Source organism: Typha angustifolia, chromosome 8, assembly GCF_048772165.1.
Source record: "Typha angustifolia cultivar Huaian chromosome 8, ASM4877216v1, whole genome shotgun sequence".
Taxonomy (NCBI): domain Eukaryota; kingdom Viridiplantae; phylum Streptophyta; class Magnoliopsida; order Poales; family Typhaceae; genus Typha; species Typha angustifolia.
Genome location: NC_133246.1, coordinates 11,743,186 through 11,768,138, shown reverse-complemented (window position 1 = coordinate 11,768,138; position 24,953 = coordinate 11,743,186). Strand labels below are relative to the sequence as shown.

Below are 24,953 nucleotides of genomic sequence, written 5' to 3'. Positions count from 1 at the left end.
GCATGGGCATCCTGTTCTGGTTTCATGTATCCCCATAGTGCAGTTAGGTCCCCACAAGATGCCATAATTCCCTTCTCGTCATGTCATGTGGATGGCACCTCCATCATAATACATCACGCATGTCTGATTCCGAGTTTTGCACGAACTTCCTGCATCCGGGTTACTTGTCGAGCGGCGAGTGGCCGACCTAGATACTCGCGGCCTCGTTCGCGAGCGGAGAGCGGCTCGCTGTAAGATTCGGTCGCTTCAGATGACGTGGTGCTCTCCCGTCCGTTAATTTTGACTTTCGGCTGTCACTTTCAAGCTCCGCAGCAAAAGGTGGTGGTGTGTTTTGTGTAATTCCCATCCCACCTCTATTTTCCCTCGCCTCTCTGTTCTTCCTTCCTCCTCTCTTCTCCTGAGTCCTCGAGCGATTCGTAGTTCATAGCGCGCTCTCCGATACGTTCCGTAACGGTTTTCGTTTTTCAATTCCGGTGTTGTAATATCATTATCGTTGCTCCGTATCGGGATCGTGACGGTGTCGGCTTAGGGTTTAAGAAGAGGAACTTGGTAGTGAAATATTATGGCTACGGAGATCCAGAAGGAGAAGGAGAAGGGTATAACTTCCCCCTAAATTTCGAATTTTCTGGAATTATTGTATTTTTTTTAGTTTCGTCAGGTTTTTTTTTTGTTTTTTATTTTTATCGCTAACTGATTGGAATAGCGATCCGAAATTTCCCCCATTATTGATTGTTATTTATGGGTACATCTGTTTGATTTCGATTCAGCAAGCAGCTGGATTTTTTTTTTGCTTGATTCTGAATTGATCCTTATGTGATGTATAGCTCTTACTGGTAGAAGGAGAAGTAGAAAGTTCCTTTTTTGTCCTTTGATTTTGATTGGTTATGGGCCGTTTATGAATTGATCCTTATGCGATGTCCTTATTTGGTACAAGGAGAAGTATAAAGTTCCTCTTTTGTCCTTTGGTTTTGATTGTTTCTTTTGGTTGGGATTTGTTCTCTTAGAAATTTTTGGTGTGATTATTGCACGAAGCGTGATTCAGCTATCATTTTATGACCTGTGATGGTATTGCATCTTATGCGTGTTACGAATTTATGAGTAATTTACATTTCCTTGTTGATCCAGATGCAAAAGATGCCACAAGTTCAAAATTGGATTCAGGTTCTAAGGCGGGCAGTGGCGATTTGGTATGCTATAGTATTTTGTCTATTCCTGAATGGCCGTTTATTTTCCTGCAATTATTACATATTTCCTTGCTTTCCATGGAATCGATTTTGCAGTTCGTAGTCAAAGTTTAATCTCCGTGTCCATCTTATTATCTTTCTCTTTAGTCTGGGACAAAAGACGGGAGCACATCTGATGCAGTGTCGTGCATCTCGACTGATGCAGCTAGCAGTATCAAAGAAAGCGAGGTTGACCAAGAGGCTCTGCCGCTGGAGAATAGTGGCTATTATCCGGTGAATGGATTATATGGTTACTATTACCCAGGTGCCTGGAATAAAAGAAAAGCAATTGGAAGTTGGAATACTCTACATTTCAATAACATAATGGTGTATGTCTCCCTCCTCCCTTCTGATAGTGTTCTGCATATAGGTTTTGATGGCTCATATGGGGAATGGGATGGCCGGACTTTTCTGGGAGGAACTGAAGGCTCGGAAGTTCACCGTTCTGTAAGTATCTTTTTGTCGAAATTAATAGTTTATAACTTTTATATGGTTGCAGAATAGGAGAAGCCATCAAGTTGAGGACCCCACTTAATTTCCACATTCTTGTTATCCATTATGTCCGACTTTCTCTTAGTTCTACCTCATTCCTGATACTATAGCTCTCTTAGTTTATTTTGTGGACTGACATGATTTCTAATTTTTTATTTTCCTAACATTTATTGTAAAACAACTGTATCTTCCTCGCAAGATTATTTGAATAGGTGAGCAATGTACCATTAACTGAGCTATGCCAACAAACCAACGGCTTGCTGTGGGAAAGGTGGTTGAGTAGATAGGGAAAATTGTGAACACTGAGAAGGCACTTTATTTATGTGTATTTTGGTTCCTCTATCCTATTGAATTGGCAATTGATGATCTATTTATATATGCTTATTATCATCATTGTACTAAGCAGGAAGGTAGTCATTCTACTTAGTGATGTGCTTCTCATTATTGCAGGCCAACCAGGGGGATAATGGCTCTCATATGTACTATCTTCCTAGTATGCAACTTGGTTACACCAATTACAGTCCATTTTTTCATGGAGCTATGACTGGTCTTGATGGACAGTACATGGGTCAACAACTCCTCTTCCAGAGTCCAATGTTCCTTCCACCCTTAGTGTCTTCAGGCTTTGTTCCTCATCCAATTACTTATGCACCAGAAGTGGTTCCTGCATACCCTCTTGATTCATCTGCTTTCTTTGTTGATGGACTTCATGGAAGTGGATATAGTGGAGATAGAACAGTTACATTCTCCAGAAATAATACATCTTCCCACAGTCATACACGTTCTTCAAAAATTCCGTTTCCATCAAAGTCTACAAAGTCTACTTCTCATGAAAAGAAAGGAGCTTTGCCAGCAAAATTGGATGCATTACCAGATCATGCTGTTTATAACCAATATCTCAAGCCTATGAATAAGGTACTGCAATGTCTTATAAGTAATAGTTTCTCTGTCACTATCTTTTTTAAGGTGTATGGAGATGCAACTCTCTTGACATTACACGGTTTTCAGGTGACTCCCATCTCCAAAGCATTCCTTCCAATAAATAAGATTTCTCCCTGTTCTGACCAAGGAAAAAGTTCCCTCCTGTTTCCAGACAGACCTACTAATGTCAGGGAAGGTAGCAAGAATTGTGTTGGGACTCAAAATCGCGGTCCAAGGACAACCTTTTTGAAGTCTGAGGTTGTTTCAGTTCTTCCACAGGATCCTGCAAAGAATGAAAACAGTACCACAGATATTAACAAGGATGCATACAACTTGCCTGATTTTCCACTCAAATATGATCATGCTTTGTTCTTTGTAATCAAGTCATACAGTGAAGATGATATCCACAAGAGTATAAAATATAATGTTTGGTCGAGCACTCCAAATGGAAACAAGAGACTTGACAATGCTTTTCAGGTTGCACAAGAGAAGTCTACAGAGAAAGGAAGCAAGTGTCATGTCTTTCTCTTCTTTTCTGTAAGTCTGCATCTTCTCACTCTTATGGGTTTATGCTTTTCCTTGGATAAAATATGAGCAGAATCATTGGTTGAACCATTTATTCTCCCTTTTCATATTTATATTGACTCATTCTCTTGTGTGGAACTTGAGATAGGCTTGTCATAAGATCTTTGTTAATATATTTACTATAGGTTGTAAAAAAGATTTGAGATTCTTGCTTACTCAGCCTAGGCATATGCTATGTTCATACATTCTTATCATCTCTTTCTTCCTTTATTAGGTAAATGCAAGTGGCCAATTCTGTGGTCTAGCTGAGATGATAGGTCGAGTAGATTTCAGCAAGAACATGGATTTTTGGCAACAAGACAAGTGGAATGGTTACTTCCCTGTTAAGTGGCACATAATCAAAGACATACCCAATCCACAGTTTCGTCATATAATATTGGAGAACAATGACAACAAGCCTGTAACAAATAGCAGGGACACACAGGAGGTACGTTTCATAAGGATGGTACTGATTTCAGGTCTTATTGCAGATGATATTGTCTATATTTATTGTAGTGTTACGAAATTTAAGTATAGAAGGGGAATAGTCGGATTCTAGGGAACTGGAAATACTTGGATTTTTCTTTAAGTTGTTTGATAGTATTTTCAACAGTATGTAGAGTTTTGGTTCACATTTTCTGTTGCATTGGCATTACAAATGTCCTTCCTGAAAATGAAACTGAAAAAGAGAATTTGAAATATCCATTTGCAGTTGCATCTTTTGTAGGTATCTATGTAAGACCTTAAGGCAAAGATAACAGTTATTTGAAAGTCTTGCGAAACATAATTTATTCTCCTTTTTTTGGTTTTCGATTTTATAATTAGCTGTTCATCTAACTGAGCTGCTGGATCTATCATATATTCTTGATCATCCATTTCTACGGTTCATTAACTGGTTCAGGTTTGATTAAGTAAAATTCTAATTTTATGTGGAGTACTTTATTTTCTTCCTCTAGGCCTTGGATTAACCTATATGACCATACTCTTTTGGAAACTTTCTTGGGATTCCAATATCATTTTCTTCTGATTGAAGATTATGCAATCTAATTTCAACATTGATTTCTCTGTTTTGTTTGCTAATCATGAATCTAAATACTATGCAGGTTAAATTTCCCCAAGGTACAGAGATGTTGGGTATTTTTAAGAGCTACTGTCCAAAAACCTCTATATTGGACGATTTTGATTTTTATGACAATCGACAGAAAGCATTGCAAGACAAGAAGAGCAAGTTTGCTGTTTCAAATTTGGAGCATTCAAATGTAAGTTTATACTGGTGTTAATGCAGTCAGCTGGTAGGATATTTATGCAGGCATGTTTTCCTTCTCTGTGGCTAGTACTGTGGATTAAGGACTTTCTATGAACATACCAAAGTTATTTATCTATTGCTGAGATACTTTTGCAATTTCTGTATATGATAATAAAAGACTTTGATAGTTCCCTATACTTCATGCTTTCCATGTCTGCCGTGTTATACTGATATGCAGAGGTCATGTTGGTTTAGTATTTTGACTATGAGAATTTTCATGTTTTCCAAGTGATAAACTTGTTGATCCAACTTCACTAAGACAGATAATTGTACTTTTGTGCTGATGCCAACTTTACATTCTTGATGTGTCAGTATTATGTTTCATTTTGCTGCCTCAATTTGCAGAAGATAGAAGCAGATCATTTTGCTATATATAAAGACATTTATTTCATCCTTACATTCTTCATATTGTAAGATTTTTTGCCTGAAATGGAATATCCTAATTTTTTTGTCTTGGTATGTTTGACCAGCTAAAATCTACTGAAGTAACTGAGGTTGCAATGTCTGGTGGTTTGGATGACCACACTGTTTCTGGTCTACAATCAACTGACGTGGGAGTCATTAAGGCCATGAAAGATCTCTCCACTGATGATGTGGCTGAGAAATCACTATGATTATCTGCTCGGATACAGAAGCTTCCATCAGTTAGCACAAGTGCACAACCTTGAAAGTATCAGAAACGTTACTTCTTGTTGAAGATGTATAAGAAAGCAAAAACTGGAGGAAGCTTCATCATAGGATCACCCATGAGCAGTGTTTGCATGAGGAATGGATAGTGATTTCCGGGGTATTACATGTAATGCTGCCTGATGTGGTTCTTTTTTCTTTCTTTTTTTTATCTTTGAGAGAGAGAGCCCGGAGAAAGCTTGATGTGGTAGGATCTGCAGAATTGATCATGTAATTTCTTTCTCTTATTTCTCTTGATTCCCCCCTATCGTTTTTTTTTCCTCCAAAGGGGGGTCTTTTGTTCCAATATTTTGGTGGCACCTCTTTTGTCGGCGGTCTCCTGGTGGGTGGGGATGTCCTAAAAGTGATGCCCTCTTGTATTCTCTGTCTGGTGGCTGAAGTAGGTTAGGTAGTCTTTTGTGGGTTGCAGCCAAGGGCTTTCCAATTAAGAGCTCTAGGGCTTGTGTATTCAGTGTTATAAAAGGATAAAAGGGGATCAGATGAGAAGCTCAAGAAAGGTGTAATCAAAATGTACTCTTTCTGCTTCATTGTATACTGGGTATGATTTAGTAAAGCAGGAATTTCAGCATAAAATTATGCAGATGATGCAAAGTATCCTAAGATATCTATCTACAGAATTTGCTGCTACTGGTGGTTTTCTTTGTTGTAAATAAAATCTTCATTGTTTTCTTCAGGATTGTTTGTGGGGTCTGAGCACAGGCTTGTTGCATGTTAATCTGGATTTGTCTATGGTGATAGATTCCTTTTTGACATAAACCAAATTTGACTGGGTGCATTGAACACTGATATGATGAACTAATGGAGTAACATGTAAGCAAAGAGCAAAGATTCCAGGCAAAGGTGACAAGCAAGCTGTAGCATCCCATGAGAATGATTTCTAGGGGCAACTGTATAAGAGAGATATGTCTGATAGTAACTCTATGCCCTAGCTTTTACAATGATATAAAACAAGCTATTTGCACCAAAATGTCCTTAGATTTTAATAATAGTAAAATTAAATTTTTTGAAGGAAGCATGATTGTTTAATTAATTCTTTTTCCTAGCTAAAATGTTCATCTGTCATGCAAAATTGCATGATCATTTTTGGAAAAAGAAATTCTATTTGGATTAATTCATCGGAGCTGTAAAATTTGGTGACAACTCTCAAAGTGGTCACACGTAACGCCTAATACTTGGATAGTTTATTGGAAAAGGTTAGAGAGAATATAGATGATTAAATTTTCTTTGAGACACAATCTTGACCTCTAATTCTAATGAAATGATGCCATCCAACACCCAACTTGCCAATTAAAAATAGAGTGATACTATATCTTAAGAAGCAACTTGTCACTTCGTATGATTTGCAGAACTGGACATCTGCATTACATTTTTCACTTCTGACATCCAGAAAATACAATATTTACATCTTTGGCTCAACAACAACAATAACAAAGAAGAAGAAGAAGAAGAAAGGAAAATAAAATAAAATGAAATAAAAGATCAACATTCACTATGAATCATAGTATTTTTTGGGGTGTGAGGTGTGCAAATGTGCAACGACTCTAGCAAATTATTGCCCCTCTTGTCTGAAGTCAAGTTGAGCACGCCATTGCAACATTAATTTGAAGCAGATTCCCCTGACGTGGTTCTTATTCAACACACGTATTCTTTTCTACAAGTAAAGATTGCATCTGTGAGTTCCAGTTTTAACAATTTAGGTGTCAAAATGAGTAGCAAAATGGTATATAATGTGATGGACTGAACACTTGTCAAATGTTGTGAATGAGAGGGTTTTATTGTCTTTTCAAGCTCGTTTTCCATTAATGAGAAGTTTTAATTATAATTTTCAGATGTGAGGAAATGGGAGATGTGTCAAAGAGACATAGTTGAAGGATTCTCCCCAAGGACTACTGCATATTATCATGTTATATCCTAAATTTCATATTAACTAGGATAGAAGTTTGCCCAAGATTGATGAACTTTCATACTAGCTAATAAAACTATACTCTTTTTGATCATACAATTCTTTGTATTTATGGAGAAAAGAAAAGAAACAAGAAGAATCTTATTATTCTACCAAAGAAATCTCTATCAATTATTGACAAGTATACAACTTGAGAGCATTGATGGAACTTCCTTCCTCTCTTTTTGAATTTTCTTCTCTCATAAATAATACACTGCCAAAAAATTTTGGAAGCATTGTATTCTAAACAATATTGATGCCTCTCCATCAACAGTGATTACCACAATTTTTTTTTTCTAATTATTACTCTGAGTGAACAACTTTTTTCTAACTAATAAGACACTATCTGCCACAATTTTTTTTTTCTTTTTTCTCTTTCTTTAATCGATAAGTATCATGCTAAACAAAGAGGCTAACCATCCCTAATATATATATTAGACAACTAGATCAATTCTTCTAAAAAGCATACCATAATAAACTGAAACAATACGGATATAATAACTCTGATATAAAAAAAATCTATCAAATATCAACCATTGTATCCATAGGAGGAACCAAAACCATAATGATAATACCCAACCATGAGCTCAAGAATTTATAATCATAGAATCCACTCATAACTTGAGGAAAAGATGATAATATCTAAAACAGATCAGCTGAAACATCCAAAATTGTATTGCTAATACACTTCTTGGACATGTAGGCTATAAAAGTGAACCCTCATCAAGCTGGTAAGCCCCATACTATCAGGAAAAGATAAAACTTTCATTGCATCAGTTAGGCATAAGAGGATTCTCCAGAATCATCTACAGCAATTGCAATTAGCAAGCAATATAAAAAGAAAGCCTTGTCTAGCCTGCAAATGGCATACTTCTGAATAAATATTTCTCTTTGAGAGACCTGTAGAGTAATTCGAAAAATTAAGGTCATCAAGGGCCTTTTCTTTCTAAGAGAAGGATAAGTTGATGACTTCTTCTCTATTTGTTGATGTTCAGTAATGATAACTATATCACGACTGTAGTACACAGTGAGAATAGAGGTGAAAGAGGAAAACTGAAACATGATATATAATTTGATGGTATGGGCCTAGAGTCGAGACATAGCAAAAAAAGTCATCATTTAAGTGGTCGTCACATTTGAATAATGTCCACAAAAAAAAAAAGAATTGTAAAATAAGAAACCACTATTTACAAGAAAACAATATGCTGGTTTTCATAGGAGAGAGGAAACTCCAACATTCTGTGACTTAAGAGCAACAAGACAATGATCCTGCCTTTCTCAAGAAAAAGTAGGATGATTCTGCAAGTGACCAAGGCCAAAATCAGGTAAGCTACTCATTTTGTTGAACATGGACAAGACAAGCCTCTTGGTAAATCTATCACTTCAAATGCAACATTTGTTTCTCTGTTGCTCAGGAGAAGATTCCTTGTTCAGATCTCCTTTTCGTGAAATAGTTGTCCAAATATCTCAGAGAACATATAAAGCAGCAAAAATGATAGTAACTGTTCCTAAAAATACTCAAAGTCGAGGTAAGAAGAATCATTGGCATTGCTTTGGCCTCCAGTTCCTCCAGCATCACCACCTTCAGTTGCCTTCTTCTCCTTGCTAGCAAACTGTCCAAAATCCACAGGATCAGGGACATGTGGTGGGTTGGCACTCCTCACTAATGCCCAATTTACGCCCTCAAAGAAAGGATGTTGCTTAATTTCAGTGGCACCCCTTCGATATGCAATTCTCTTTTGAGGATCCTTTACAAGTAGGCCACGAATGAGGTCTCGGGCAGCATTGCTGACAGATGGAATATCAGGGAACCTCAATGGTTGCCCTACGACATTGAAAAGGGTGGCGCGATTACCTGATCCCTTGAAAGGCGTTGTCCCATGCAGCAGCTCATACAAGAAGATGCCAAATGTCCACCAGTCCACTGCGCTTCCATGTCCCTCCCCCCTAATGATTTCTGGGGCAAGATATTCATGAGTTCCCACAAATGACATTGATCGAGCATTTGTTGGTTCTGCCATGAATTCCAAGGATGACGCATTGCCGAGCCCAAAATCTGATTTTGACTTGCGATTTCTCTTGGGAAGTATACGAGGAAAGAATGTCGATGGTTGCATGCAACCCTGGATATTACTCTCATTGTCAAGTATCCCTTTACTACTTCCATTGCTGCCAGCATGAACTGATGAGGATTTGACAAGCGTTGGGCTTACAGAACATCGTAATGACAAATCAAAATCAGACAGCATAATATGGCCCTCCTCCCTAACCAGTACATTTTCTGGTTTCAAGTCCCTATACACGACGCCAAGCATGTGCAAGTACTCAAGAGCAAGCAACACCTCGGAGGCATAAAATCTACACATACAAAATGTAACATGAACAAGGATCCCAAAAGTTAAGTTAACACACAAAAAATTCAACACGCCAAAGAGTTGTGTTGGGACTTGGGGTATCAAGTCTGAACTTCCATAGCCAATCAAAATCATCCAAATATAGATGGACAAAATTGAGTTATATGTACAGAACATTATGGGAGATTTATCTGGAAGACACATATGACATATATGACAAATTGGGTAACTGAAACAATTTTCCAGAAGATCACTCGCTCACTTTATATATTCTGTTATTCTAGATCATAAAAGGAAATGGGTCTGGAAGACAATACTCTATTCCAATATATTTGTCCAATCTGTTATGATAAGCCCACCTCCTCCCACAAATTGTATACACCAAAAGAGTAGGAAATTTAAAATTTAAAAAAAAGAAAGAAAAGAACTGATTCTAGACAACTGAAAAAACTAGTTGATAATTCTGTCCTCAAGGAATGCTTCTATGGGTGAAATGGTTCTGGAAGACAATATCTTGATGAAGGAGCTTTAGGAAGGGATTTAGGCATATAATGTACATTACATGGTAAATTGCTAATCTAGTTTAGTACTTGGGATTTTTATTAACTTCTGCTAACTCATGCGCCACTGAATATCTTGATTAATTTTGGATGTAGGTAATTGTGCTCACTTATACATGACTATCTACAAATAATTTCAAGAAATAATATCATGTAATTTATTAGTGTTGTTACTAGTTACTAGAACTATAATTCTTGTAATCACTGAACATAATTATAGTGTTAGTGTGTGTATGGACAAATTAAATTCTTTAGCCTTAGTGTGATGTGTATAAAATGTTATTTAGATTTGAATTTGTAAATTATGATTAAGAAATATTAATTCAAAGTTCTTCCATATAATATACAGTACACTGTAAATGGCTAATCTATTTTAGAGCTTGCCATTCATTAACTTTTGCAGAAGCTGAATATCTTGATTAATTCTGGACATAGCTAATTGTGCTAATTTAAAGAACTATAGTTATCATACTCACTGCACGTAACTATGGAGTTAGCATATGTTTGGACAGATTAACTTCTTTAAGACTTTAACCATTGTGTGATATATATAACATGCTATTCAAATTTAAAATAATTATACATGAATTTGAAAAAGTACTACAACTTTAATATAATATAATTAAGACTCCCAATCAAAGAATCAGAGACCAGCTGACATTAGCAAAACACTCATGCTAGACAACCATAAAGGAAGTTAGGAGCAACCAAGTTAAATCTTCACAGGCCAAAGTTGGTGTAGAAGATGAAAGCTCACGGCTGGTGATAAAAGCCAGACTTGATGGCTACAGAGCATCATTTAATACGCACGCACCACACATATAGAGAAGATCTTAATCTGCGAATATAATGTATAAGCACAATAGTTTGGCCTGACCTTTTTTTTTTTTTTTTTTTTTATCTAGTAAGGTTATAGTTCAGGTGGAAGCCAAACACCCAAAATTGAATCAAAGATTCATCTACATTGTAATCTCATAGGGATGGTGCCTGTTAGCATACCTAAGAGTAAACAGATGTGCAAATGTCCATCTGACAAATTGATGCATAATGTGGACTGGAGTGGTTATCAGTACCACATAGTAAGACAATATGATTATCTCACTGTTCATGGAGGCATAATTTGTTATGTAAGTGGCTATGTTTAACTCAAATGTATTGCAGTTAACCTGATTCTATAAAGCATCTGCAAGTGCTTGATATCTATGCTTGCTCCTCCAAAGACACTAATTTGTTTTACCATCTTACATATGAAACTTTTATTCTCGACACCTTTTTGTTTGTACATTCATCATCAATCACTAAATATCTACACTTTGATACATTTTATGGCACTTATTCTGTTTATTTCACATGATATTGCAATGCCCTTTCAAGAAAGAGAAATTAAGAGGCTTAACATATAAGCCCTCTCTTACTAAAAGAACAATTTGATTTTTTTATAGGACTTATAACAAATAAAATTCAAACTTCTCGCTTTGAAATTAGCAATATTGTGCATATTATTGTTTATCATTCAAGTAAAGAGATTTGATTGGCAATAAAGACGGAAATATTTTGCTACCAAATCTTGCAAAATTTGACATTGTTCCAATAATATATGCATTTAACATAATCTAGATATTGCAGCAAAATTTAAAAAACAAACATGCAGAAATAATGACTATATCAAACAAGCAAATAAGAAAATTAATTAAATCTAAGGCACAAAATGCAAAATACTAATATTGAATTAAGTGATATATTATATACAAATAAAGTGAAGATATTTGCATTTTATTTGGACAACATCTAGTACATGCTAAAAGGAACTCACCTAGCAGCTTGCTCATTGAAGTACTTATTAGGCTGCTTCTGTCTAAGAGAATGGAGGTTTCCACCACTGCAATATTCCATGACCAAGCAGTAAAATTTCTCTGTCTCAAAGTGAGAATATAAGGTTGGCAAGAAGGGATGATCAAGAAGGCCAAGAATCTCCCGTTCTGTCTGAGCCCTGATTAGCTTATTTCTACTGACAATGGAAGCCTTGTCCATCACTTTCACTGCAAAAAATGCACCAGTACCTCTGAGTTCGACAAGATACACACTACCGATATCACCATAGCCCAGTCGTTTAAGGAGCCTAAAATGTGTTAGGGTAAGGGGTGAATCTCTTGAAGTTGCAAGTTGAATGGCCTCCCAGCGACAATCACCTCCAGTATGCCGCTTGATGGGCATAGAAGTGTCACTGTCTATGCTGTCGCTCCTGGCACTGTCATAACCGCATTGAGTATCGCTAAGTTTTGCATCGCTAGTCTTTGTGCTTATGGTTGTTGTACTTTCTCCCAGAAAGTTTGCAGAAGATGGTGAAGTTGAAGTTATTTCTGAGATTGTTGGTAATTTTGGACTTGGGCATGGGCTTGAGTAGTGGCTTGTGTTTGGGGATGAATTCTTAGTTGAATACATACCATTTTTGTCAATCGGATCCATTTTTTTCTTGTGGCAAGATGGCTTCTCTGATGTAGATTCTGTATTTGCAAAAGGTTTGGAGATTGGACATGGACTGATAAACATGCCAGAGGCAGGACCAACTTCATAGCTTCTTGCAGGTTCCATACTGCTAATGGTAGCCATATCCATTTTATTACCATTGAATGGTGGTATATCTGAGGACATAGAATTCATCTGAAACATCATATGATAGCTGATCAGAATGTATCAAAAAAATTAGATTGGCACACAGCATATCAAACTCAAGAGAATGTGAAACAAGTTTAAAAGAAAATATTTAAATTAATGACGTGAAATAACTCTTATGACAATACTCATTCAGCTAATTGTTCCATGAATATCTTATATTTCACCATGGTAATTGAAATATTACTTTATTTCCTCCGCGGAATGATGTTTAATGAACAATTTAACTATCTTCAAAACCCAATACCAGCTGATAAAGGCATAAGAATCCTCCTAAACTCATAATGTGTGCAACAAGATTTAAAGTAAAGGTATGAATTATTATAAACCTCATACTTCTGTTTTGGTAAAATTCACTATGATTCAGCTGGAAAAAGATTATACTCATTATCCACAGACTGCTCTCTACCAGAAAAGGCCAATAATAATTGTCACAAAAGAGGTAGTTGAAAACAACTCCGTATCAACTTGCACAGAATTATCACTGTTGACCATGATGTTCCCAACAATGCAGACGCCCACACTTTCCCAATAAAAGGAGAAATTAGGTTAATCTCCCATTTAAAAGAGTAAAGTATACTAGAATTATAACGTACCGCTGTTAAGAAGCTAACATGAAATCAGAAACAGAAAAGGCGAGTGCCACCCATATAAGAGAAATTATATCTATAACTAGTACCCATATAATCTCTTTGTTAATAAGCTAAAAGCACATAAATATGTAGCATAGTATCCATAGAGCAGTTTCCAAATATATATATATATATATATATATATATATATATATAAACAAATAGAAAGAAATTGTAGAACTTGGCATAACAATTGATCACATCATATAAAAAGGGAGTAAATCAATTACCTGCAGCCAGAAAGATAAAAACACATCTATATCATACTGCAGAAACGTAAAGTAATTAAATGCTAGTAAAGAGCCACCAAACATCAAAAACACCAAGCTGTGAGCTTAACAGTGAGTCTAGTTCCATCACCACAATTGACAAAAAAGACAAAACTTTCATCACGACCTACCGATAAAACTAGAAATCCCTCCTAAAATGTCTTCAAAAGCTGAGATTTCATTCAGTCCTAAATAGATTTGGCTAAATTGTCGCTGCTAGAAATCTGTGCCCAAGAAGACCAAATCGGAAAATCCCATCTGGGTCTGGACAGCCAAATCCCCCTCCCGCGAACCCAACAATGGTTTTTAGGAACTCGGTGGAAATTATGGGGCTGGGAGAGGAAAGCGTGGAGACGAGAGGAGAGAAAAGGAGAGGGGCGTGTTGAGACGAGATAAACCGCAAATAAACCAATGGATGGAACCCTTGAGCTCATTGCTAAATTTAAGAAAAGGACACAGAAATAGAGAATAATATTCAAGCGGAGGGGGAGAAGGGAGGAAGAAAGAGAAGACGTGGGAGGGGGAACGGAGACGATGGAAATGGTCGCGAGGAGAAGAAGGGGGCAAAGCGAACGGACGGTTGGAAGGTTTAGGAGGCGTGGCGGGAGCGAATTATAGCTCGGCCGTAGACCAAGGATTGGGCCTCCACTAATCAGGGATAAAAATGTAAATAAATAAATTAGTAGAGATATTGGCATATCACACCTTACCTTACCATGAATTTATAATTCACACCCTGTCTCTTTAATATTTATATTTTAGAGCTCTTATTCGTCAAAAATATCTCTAGATGGCGATCGAGTTGGGTTAAGCGGGTTCAAATGGGGTCAGCTTCATTTTAACATGAACACAATACGATTAATAAACAGGTCATATTTGGTAGACATGAATACAATCCGATTATTATACGAATAATACGACACGATCCCAATTATTCATCGAAGCATCTCCTGGTATTCATCGAAGCATCTCCGGTTAACCCTAGCTATAACCGAGAGATCATAAAGAAAGTTTTTGTTACTTTTCTCGTATGACTCCCATAAAAATACCGGTTAAAATTAATTTCAAAGTAAGGATCAAAGATGAATTGATTAATTTCAATTAGAGTCTATTTTAAACTCGAACCAAATTCGGGAATAAAATATAGCTGGTCTATACTTTATAAAATCAAATTAAATATATAACTAAATTAAACCTAATCAAATCGAAAAACTAAATGCAAAATTGATCAATTTTCTTGCTTGTGATCAAGCTTGGCTCATTCAATTGATCAGTTTACTTCGTACTTTGAACTAAAATTATATGATCTCTCTTAACTTGGTTTTATAATTTGTTATCGCTATACCTCTTTGTATTTTTTAATTAAGTTGTACCTGTTAGTTCTTATTAATCCAATGTTAACTGTGTTCATGTCTTTTTAATTTAAACATAATTACCAGCTTGGCTTGATTAAAAATTATACCATCCCAAACTTATTTAATTAATAGAAGCATAATTTGTCTCTATTAACATTACTCCTATTTACAGTTTAATTAAAAATATAGGAAGAAATATTAACAATAAAAAAAAATTCAGGAGGAAAGTGTTTCTAGTTTAATATAGTAGAGGTAAAATAATTACACCACAAACATTATGTTAAAACATATTTAAAATTTTAATACATTTATATCCATTTAATGCAACTTAGATATTCATAAATATTCATGGCAAAATAAGAAATATATGGGAGGAATATTGGTATTTGAGAGGAAAGCATGAACATGAGAGATATTCATACCATATTAGCCCTAATATATAGAAAAGGTTAATGTGCTTACCAGAGATCACGGTGTGTAAATGAGTCAAGTTTGAGCAAGCTTGACCTAACTCGAGCTTAATTGTAGATTATTCTTGGGTCACCTTAGCTCGAGCTCGAATTGAGCTAGAAAATACTATCTAGCTTAGCTTAGCTCATCTCTAGCTCAAATAAGCTCGAACTCGATTCAACAGCTCAATGAGCTTAATAGGATAAAGCTTGATAGGCATAATAAAATATCTCGAAAGCCAAGCAATTGAAAAATATAAATCCAAAAAAGAAAATTTATCACATAGAGTGATACACTGATACTAATTAACAAAAATATACTAAAAGCCAAGACCATGTTAACATATACAAGATAATGCATCCAAGTGTTTGCTGCCGAAACTAATAAGAAACAAATATGTGATCACATAAAATTATACATGCTTACAACATAAAGAATCGTCAATTACTTGTTGTCAAAACCAGCAAGTTAAAATCAACTACATATGTTCAAGCAATTGAATATTCACTTGATTATAAGATGTAATGCTAACAAAAATCCTCACAATGGTTACAAGATTAGCAATTAATTTATGTTCTTACAATAAATGTTCAAGCAATTGGGCAAAGAAACTTGATCATTTGCAGAAGCAAATGATCATTTGTGTTGAGAATTTTGATTGCTCACATAGACTGCTGGAGGTCAGCTTGGAAGAGGAACATTTCATTATGGTCGATTTCATTCTATCTTTAAGCAATTGGTTATAAAATGTTTAAGCAATTGATACACTCCATGCTTGCCAACAATAAATCTTGGTCACTAGTTTCATCTTTGCTCTACGAGCAATTAGAAAAAAGTTAGTCAAAAAAAAAAATTAATATGCATACAAAATTATGTTTCGCACTATCGATATGAATATATTATATAAATTATCTTAAAATAAGAAAATATACTAAAAATATTATTCTTAGATATGTGATGAACCATTTGGAAGTTAATAGATATCCTTTTCTTTAATATTTTCTTCCTGAAAGTGGAACGATTTAGCTTTTATTTAATATTAAAAAGTAAAGAAAATAGAAGTACTAATTTAATAACTTATATATAGACATTTCATTATCTTTTAAATAGTTCTAATCTATTTTTTAGTGCAAACCAAATCTTTTACTACCTTTGGAGTAAAGAACTTCGATAATCATATAATACCTTCCATCCGGTAGCACGGTAGATAGATTTGAATGCAATAGTAGTAATTAATATAGAAAAAATATGACAACTTAGATATAATAGGAAATTCAATGTATTTATTTTACACCAATTTAATATATTAAAAGTGTTGAGATCATATGTTTTATTTGGCTCCTACAGATATATCTCTAACTCTAATTTTAAGGGATTTGATAGCACCTATTAGTAGACCTTAGGAAGTCATCAAATTCTGAAGTGATTATTATAATATGTATCTTGTTACTTGACAATGGTGAAGCCTATATTTGTAGCCATATTTGATGCATTTAAACCATGTTGTTGGTAGCTGAGTAATAATTAGCACACAGAGTAAAGATTCTCCAAAGTAATTTGAATTAAAGCAATAATACAAACAACCTCACTTGTATATGTGGAATAAATTTTGAGGAAAATGATTCAACAAAGGTTATTTTATATCTTGTATCTAAAATAAATGTTATTGTCATCAATATATTACAGTTGCCTCAATATTTATCACACTTACTTCTCATTATTGTCATTGACTTTATGTATTCATCAAGAATAATTTGACTCCATTAATTTTTTAATATTATAAATTTCTGGAAGGAATTAATTGAATGAAAGAATATTCCATCTAGAAAATAAATTAGTCATATAATTTATGACTGTTAATATCATTTGATTTTTTTCAAACTTGCAACAGCCATCCTCAGCAAAAAATCACCTATAATTAAACATATAATCAAGATCTTTATCTATTTAAAAGCTATATATGTGAAAGCAGAATTAAATATATCATATGTAAAGTTCTATTTGATAGAAACATTAGTACATAATTTTCTTCTTGTATTTAAGCAAAGTTGTCTAGCAATTAAATTTAAATAAATGATTAAGAAGCTTGTTCAAATATTTCACGGTCCTTCTAATATTATTTATCACTACCTAAATATCTTTCAATCCATTTTATACTATCAAATTAAGAACGTAGGCACAACATCACACATAAAAGAATGTTTCTTTAAAATATAATTTTTTCTTGAATTAAAATTAGCCCTCAAATATCTAGCTACTACATCATTAATTGAATGATTTGTGTGTAGGTGGAGGTGGACGAGGTGGAACTCAGCTAGAGTCGGTGGAGGTGGAGTAATGGTGGTGTGTGTACGATAAAGTTGTTGCACAAGACAGAGAAGAGAAGGGAGTGAGCCGGTCATTTTTTCGGGATAAGATGGGTGGCCAAATGGAAGGGGTAGGAGCTCGGCTAACAATGGTGATTGGCTAGATTGAGGGAAGGCTGAGGGAAAAAGAGAAAAGAGAAAAAGAAGAAGAGTCGATTAATTCCAAAGTGACTAATCAAGTGTGCACCACATCTATTTATTTGTGGATCCCTAATTTGACTTGACTAGCTGAATCGAACATGCTCGAGTTCAAGTAACCTACATCTGATTAACCTACCTAATAAAAGGCTAGAAAAAATTACCCTCATTTTGCTCTCGAGTAGGTGTTCGAATGCCAAAACCCCCTTAATTTTATCACTACTTGAGACTTGAATTGTTAACTAATATGGAATCTTATTCTTCAGCAAATAAGCAAATAACTACTTCAACTCCAAAATAAGAAAATTAATTTAACTAAGAAACTATTCCATATCAGCTCACCATGCTTCCTCCTCTTTATCCTCAAGGTGTGAAGTCACAAAATCGCTTCATCATGTTGGTCTCCAGCTCCCATATTGTCTCATTAGATGGTTTGCCAAGCCACTCAATTAATACTTCAATCTCCAATCTGGCCCCATACTGGCGTCGTCGTCTAGCCAGCACATAGGCCTACTCCACGGTATCTATAGCATCAAAGAGTTTAGGCAATGTTGTCCCTACTATTTAATCCAAGCCAATTTTCTCCTTAAGCAAGAAGATGTGAAACACCGAGTGCACCCTCGATCCCCTTGGTAGCTCCAAATGATATGCCATTGACCTAATCTTCTCCAAGACTTGGAATGGCCCAAATTAGTGGTGTATGAGCTTTTAATTTTGTACTGAGCACAGCGTCACATGCTGATATCGTTGCAATCGGATGAACACCATGTCACCCACCCCAAACTCGTTCTCTCGATGGGTGCATCGAAAACTTGCTTCATGCGGTCTGAGCAAGCTTCAAGTGTGCATACAACCTCCTCAAGGTCTCATCTTGATCCATCAATGCTAAGTCCGCCTCTTTCCAATCTAATGAAGCTACCAGATTATAAGTGTGTAATGTTGGTGCCACCTATCCGTACCTCGAAAGGTGTTATGCCAATGATACTGTGTTGGGCGATGTTGTAGGACCACTACACCCATGATAAGAACTCCAATCAGCGCATCAGGTGCTCGTCCATGAAGTATCAAAAGTATTGTTTGATGTCATGATTAACCACCTAGGTTTGGCTAGCAGTTTGGAAAAGATGGGCTGAATTGAGGTCCAATTATGTCCTACAATCTAAAAAACTCTATCCAAAAGCCTTTAGTGAAGACATGATCCAATACTTAGATAAATTTATTATGATACTGGACATGCACTAGGCTCGTTCTTCGTTGATCTCAGCTGAAGAAAGCATGAGAGATCCTTCGTGCACTACAGCCCCATCATTGGCTATAACGTCGAGCTTGGTTGCACGCAAACTCCATTAAACAACACCGCTCAACGTTCTTGTTTAAACTTCATCCACGTACTTCAGAAGTCAAAGATAACTGGTTCCAAGGTCTACAACCACTGAGTGCTGAGTAAAATATTCGCTCTTTACAGCACCAAAAGGTACAAATTCATGATAAAGTTGCGGCCTTACTCTCCTCCATGATCTCAACCTAATACGATTTGGGACTGATAAGATTGCATCCTAGGGACATTGGGCTCGATGGATTGAATCTATTTATCTTTTAATTAATTCATGATATAATCCCTTAAAGTAAGTCTAGTTAAGTCATGTAAGCAATTAAGATAAGTCTAATTAAGTCATGTAAGCCTCAAAGATAAGTCCTAGTTCGAGTTGTATAAGCTTTTAGGGCTGATCTAAATAGAACTCATTGTACTCAATCTCTATAAATAGATAAATTAGTTTTTTTGTTTAAGTATCCAAGTCTTGAAAAATTATTGAGTTTAGCCAATTAATTATTATCGTATTTATTATTTTATTGTAGCCGTTAGATTATTTTTATTTTCATAGGAATAAATCTTAATCATAGAATTTCTTTTAAGATTCAAAATCTTAGCCATCATCCTCCATCATGTGCCATCTTACTATATGGCCGTGTACCACCATCTTGGCCGCCCGCCACGCTCCAATGATTCCTGTAATGTCGGATATTACTGATTTATCTCATTTTGATATTTCTCAACTATATTATTTATATCTTTTCATCCTGACCTCCGATTTGTATGAAGCCAAAACTATTATAACCCTAATTTCCGAGGATACTGTCATATAAACTTTTATAAATTTCTTACGTCCAAATCGATTCAAATTTGATTCATAATATTAGTATCAGAGTCAAAGATTCTCAGACAATAATTATCACGTGATCCAAGATGAACGAGAAAGTAGTGACAAGTAAATATTTTTTGAGGTGGTAATGTTTCTTTGATTGACCATCAGTTTATTTTCTAGTAATCATTTTTTACTGTTATAATTTCTGATTTTCTTTGCTTGTTTGCAAAAGGAGATTTATTGGTGCTGCTCAAGTATGTGATGAGGTATTTCAACTTTGAAGCATTACTATGTTCGCATTGCATTTTATTTGTGGCCTTTGTTTTCTGGTTGCTTACAGTTTGAGTTCTTAGCAAACTATGTTGCAGAGCTATCACTTCTTGAGTACAGTTTACTTTCCTATTCTCCTTCATTATATTAGCAACATTCTCATCTTCCTGGCAAATTCATACTTCAGCCAACAAAGAATCCTTGGGTGTAGACTAGCAAATTGTTCTCTAATTAAACCAAATTATACGTTTAGCTATTAGTAGGAAGCACGATTTGTTGCCACAATGCAAATTAGTTATTCCAAGCTAAAAAGACTTCTTAAGTTATATTTTACAATTTACAGTACTATATGATGCTGATTATTCTTTCCCTTGCAATACTGAGTGCAGAATACTACACTCTGTCATTATACTTCGTATAAACCTTCTCAACTATGTGACTGCGTGAAGGCGCTGCATTGGGTTTTCTCTAACAGCCATATGAGTAACCTGAAGGCAACCAGAGAGAAGTATATATAGTCAGCACAAGGTAATTAATTGAGTTATTTTCCTTGCTACTCTTTTAGTGCTTATGATATGGGCTTAAGAGTTCATCTTAATCTCTTCCGCAGTATAAATCTGTGGCAAAGAAACACTGCCCACCAACAATACCTGTGAAGTTCTTCCAGCATTCAATTAAATACCTGTGAAGTTCTTCCAATATTCAATTAATTAGAAAGGCCTGCATGAGAAGTTTGATCCAATTCTTTGTTGGAGACATCGTTCTATAATCAAATGCTGATTAGGGCTTCGTGTTTGAAGAAATTCTACAAATTATTCGTTCTTTGTATGTGATAAAGTAATCTTGGGATATTCTGCTTAACTTCACGTATGATGACTCCGTACTCTTTAGCTGGTTGAAGCATAGCAATTTTATTCAATCATGTCTCCGCTGTAATTATATATAATGTGGATAAAGATAAGCAACTAATTAAGCAGATTTTAGTTATTTACGTATATATAATGTGGATAAAGATAGGCAACTAATCATGTCTTCGCTGTTGCAATTCGAATACGAATCAGATTAGGATCGGATTTGGGATTCGTGCCTATTTAAAGAATCTACATAGGTTCTAAGGAGAGATCGTAGTAGGCAGAGGAGTTAGTTATGGCTTCGACCGAGTGGAAGATAGGCGCAGTGCTAGGGAGGGGAACCTGCGCAACGGTGAGACTCGCCATATACGGCGGCAGCGACGAGTCAATCCCAACCAAGTTGATTGCCGTGAAGTCCGCAAAATCTAGTTATTCTTCCATGCTGAAGCAAGAGAAGCAAATCTTGAAAGAACTTGATGGCTGCTCTCAAATCGTTCACTGCTACGGCGATGATCTCAGCGTGAACAAATACGGCAAACCAGTGTACAGCATCTTCCTCGAGTACGCCCCTTTGCAGAGCCTCTTCGACTGCATGAAGTCCTCCAAGTCTGCTTTCCCGGAGAGCCAAGTGAGACGCCTCACCCTCTCCATGCTCAAAGGTTTGGTGCACATACACAGCAAGGGCTACGTCCACTGCGACATCAAGCCGCAAAACATCCTGTTATGGAGCTCTGATGAGGTGAAGATTATAGACTTCGGGTGGGCGAAGAGGTCGGGGAAGAGATCGCTTGGCACGTCGACGATCAGAGGCACGCCACTCTACGTTGCTCCGGAGGGTCCAGCTCGCAACGTGTATGAGAAACCCTCGGATATATGGTCTCTCGGGTGCACCGTCTTCGAGATGCTGACCGGAAATCCTGCGAGGTGCGTGCCAGACAATGCAGATATGCCGACGTTGTTGCTTCAAATCGGGTGTGGTGGTTTGATGAGGAGCATACCGGAGACGATATCGAAGGAGGGGAAGGACTTCTTGAGGATGTGTCTGTTGACGGAGCCGGAGAGACGGTGGACAGCGGAGATGTTGTTGAATCATCCCTTCGTCTCCTCAGGCTCAGCAGCGCAGAGGTCGCTGCCGCCGTCGCCGCCGCCGTCGCCGTCGCCGTCGCTGCAGCCGTCGCCGTCGCTGCAGCCGTCGCCGTCGCCGCAGCCGTCGCCGTCGCCGTCGCCGTGCATCCCTCCTCCTGGCGAGCGGTCATGTTGGACGCGGTGTAGGCATAGCTACTAATGGGTTGTCATCAAGATAATTAGTTTATGGTGGCATCTCAGTTGCATTACCTTCCACCCCGACCGAGCTTAATCTTTGAATAGGATATATTTGAGGACATTGCTGTTGGTATATAATATAAAATCATATAGATGTAATTGAGTTTGTCAAATAGTGCGGTGAATTAATATGGCACCACCGGGTTGATGTGATTAACACTCTTATTCAAGATGTTCTATAAAGATGTACACACTTATTTTTCGGTCATGAAAAAAATTCACTGCTTATATGCTGCTTATATGCATGTGTATACACAAAAGTTGATGCATTTATACATCTACATATAGTTTGCTAATTTGGGAAACTGCTAATCTTTGTTTATGTCTAAGCTTGATTTGCATATACATTTTTGGGTCATATAGAGTAGAGAGGAACCTCTAATATTAGAATAAATTATAGGGTGCGATTTATAAATATCAAAAATACAGGAATGTAAAATATAAACATATATATAAAGATAGGGTGTTAAATGAAAATTTCCCTTCTCTTTCTTTGGTATTATTTTATATAGGTAAATTAACTCCTGATTAGCAGGCACCTGATTTTTATAAGTAAAAGTAAGTATTTTTTTATAAATCAACTCCCTTAGATTCGAAGACCGGATAAGCTCGGACGGATTCAAAAATATTTTCTTATTAATACTGTGAATATATTATTTTAGTAACAAAAAATGTGAAATACCAGCATATATATCACAGATAACTTACTATGTAAAATATCTTCGTTATCTATATTTATTATTTAATATATTAAATATAAATTTCGAGTTGTATTAGAGAAATGCCACTAAACTAATCACCACCAACTTTGCGCGGCCAGGCAAAAATTTGCCAGATCTACTCACCCAAAGAAATTAAAGAAAAAACCAACAAAATAATCTTTTTTTTGACCTAAACCCCTAATAATTCTCTTCCTAATTCCCAAACCACTATTTCTTCTCAAACCTTGCTCGGGACGGTGGAAAGGGAGTGGGTGCGGCAAGCCCTAACCAGCGACGACGGCGCGCAGTCTTGTATCCGCGGCCGAGAACGGTGAGGATCGAAGGATCTGTTGATTTCTTTTGTATATACAGTTTTTTTTTTTTACTTTTTCTTGTTTCTTGGGATAAAAGAAGTGATGAGATCTCTCGATAGATTCAATGTTTCTACTACTTCAGCAGAGATTGTTCTTTTGGGATTTGTCAAAAATATTGACTCATTTTCTCACACTTTGGTTGTTTAATCCATTCTATTCTTTGATAAGGAGCTGAGGCAGTTTAAGAAGGAACACAAGGGGGAGGTAGTGGTACTGGTGGTGGTAGTTAATAAGGAAGAGATGGTCTCGGGATTGGAGGTGTACTCTTCGTTCCCATGAAGAGATCTAGATAGAGAGATCGAGAGAGGGTATGATGTGGTATTGTCTGGTGGAAGATCTCTTTCTTTGATGCAGCGAGTTTTGTTCTTCTTGGGTAGCTTTTGGAGACGAAAGAGAAAGGTGGGGAACCTAGGGGAAGAGTAGTGAGATAGAGAATTTGGGTTATGAATGTTTCTAATTTAGAGAATCTATTGAGATCACACAAAGGAAGTAGGACTAAAAACTGATCGGATTCGGATCTATCCGAATCCATAATTTTAGTTAAAATTTAAAATTATATTCTAATTAGACGGATATCAACGGATATTGATTGAATTTAAAATAATTATAATATTTTATTTAGATATAATTAACACAAAATTATTAAGAGTTTTATAATAAATAATTGTTTTGTATGTCAAATATATAAAATTAGAGAAATTAATCTCTATAAATAATATATAAAGTTTTATTAGTAACAATATTAATATTTATTATTTAAATAAGCAAACTAAAAACTGTAAATCATTTAAAAAAATATGCGGGTAAACGGATATTCGATATCCGTATCCGTATCCGAAGTTTTTTTAAAAATTATATCCGTATCCGAATCCCGATCCGAATCGGATCGGATAGCGGATCAGATCGGAGTTAATCGGACATATTTTCACCCCTAAGTAGGATCTATGATAATAGATAGTAGTCATTAATTTATATGCACAAAAACGTGCTAGCAGAGAAGAAGAGAGGCAACTTTATATATGGATTAAGAAAGGATTAAGGTAAAAATTCTAGAGAGACAACTTTGCGTATGGATTTTTGTCTGGTTAAAGCAACAAATTTTCTTGTAGGTTAGACAAGGATGTGTTTGTCATAAGGAAAATGGTAGAATAAATTGCATTTTTCTATCCTGACATAGCTAAAAGTTATGCCTCCGAAAATGACATTTTTGATACAGCAGCGGGGGAAGATCGTTGTGGTAACGTTCTTTGCTATAGGTTGGGTCCATCTCATTCGGATGTGGGGCCTAAAACCAAATCAAAGAATGTTTTCTGATGATCTCATAGACTGAAAAATAAAATGAGAAGGAGAGGGTATAA

The 24,953-nt window shown here is 36.0% G+C and overlaps 3 protein-coding genes across 3 annotated transcripts; 2 read left to right on the top strand and 1 right to left on the bottom strand.

The window, feature by feature from the left end:
• The first annotated feature begins 333 nt into the window (after positions 1-333).
• LOC140765743 (uncharacterized) lies at positions 334-5,452 on the top strand. Its single transcript, XM_073104965.1, has 9 exons — positions 334-596; positions 1,126-1,187; positions 1,332-1,488; positions 1,594-1,670; positions 2,166-2,630; positions 2,724-3,173; positions 3,436-3,648; positions 4,304-4,459; positions 4,977-5,452. The coding sequence occupies exons 1-9, from the start codon at positions 563-565 to the stop codon at positions 5,118-5,120; spliced, it is 1,758 nt and encodes a 585-aa protein (XP_072961066.1). The 5' UTR covers positions 334-562; the 3' UTR covers positions 5,121-5,452.
• A 2,711-nt stretch (positions 5,453-8,163) lies between these two features.
• LOC140765845 (serine/threonine-protein kinase RHS3-like) lies at positions 8,164-14,218 on the bottom strand. The gene is made up of 3 exons (XM_073105118.1): positions 13,755-14,218; positions 11,863-12,710; positions 8,164-9,493 (listed from the first exon to the last, which is right to left on the bottom strand). The coding sequence occupies exons 2-3, from the start codon at positions 12,708-12,710 to the stop codon at positions 8,644-8,646; spliced, it is 1,698 nt and encodes a 565-aa protein (XP_072961219.1). The 5' UTR covers positions 13,755-14,218; the 3' UTR covers positions 8,164-8,643.
• A 7,274-nt stretch (positions 14,219-21,492) lies between these two features.
• On the top strand, positions 21,493-22,703 carry LOC140765034 (mitogen-activated protein kinase kinase kinase 20-like). Its single transcript, XM_073103950.1, has one exon. It carries the CDS (start codon positions 21,493-21,495, stop codon positions 22,480-22,482), a length of 990 nt encoding a protein of 329 aa, XP_072960051.1. The 3' UTR covers positions 22,483-22,703.
• Positions 22,704-24,953: the final 2,250 nt, after the last annotated feature.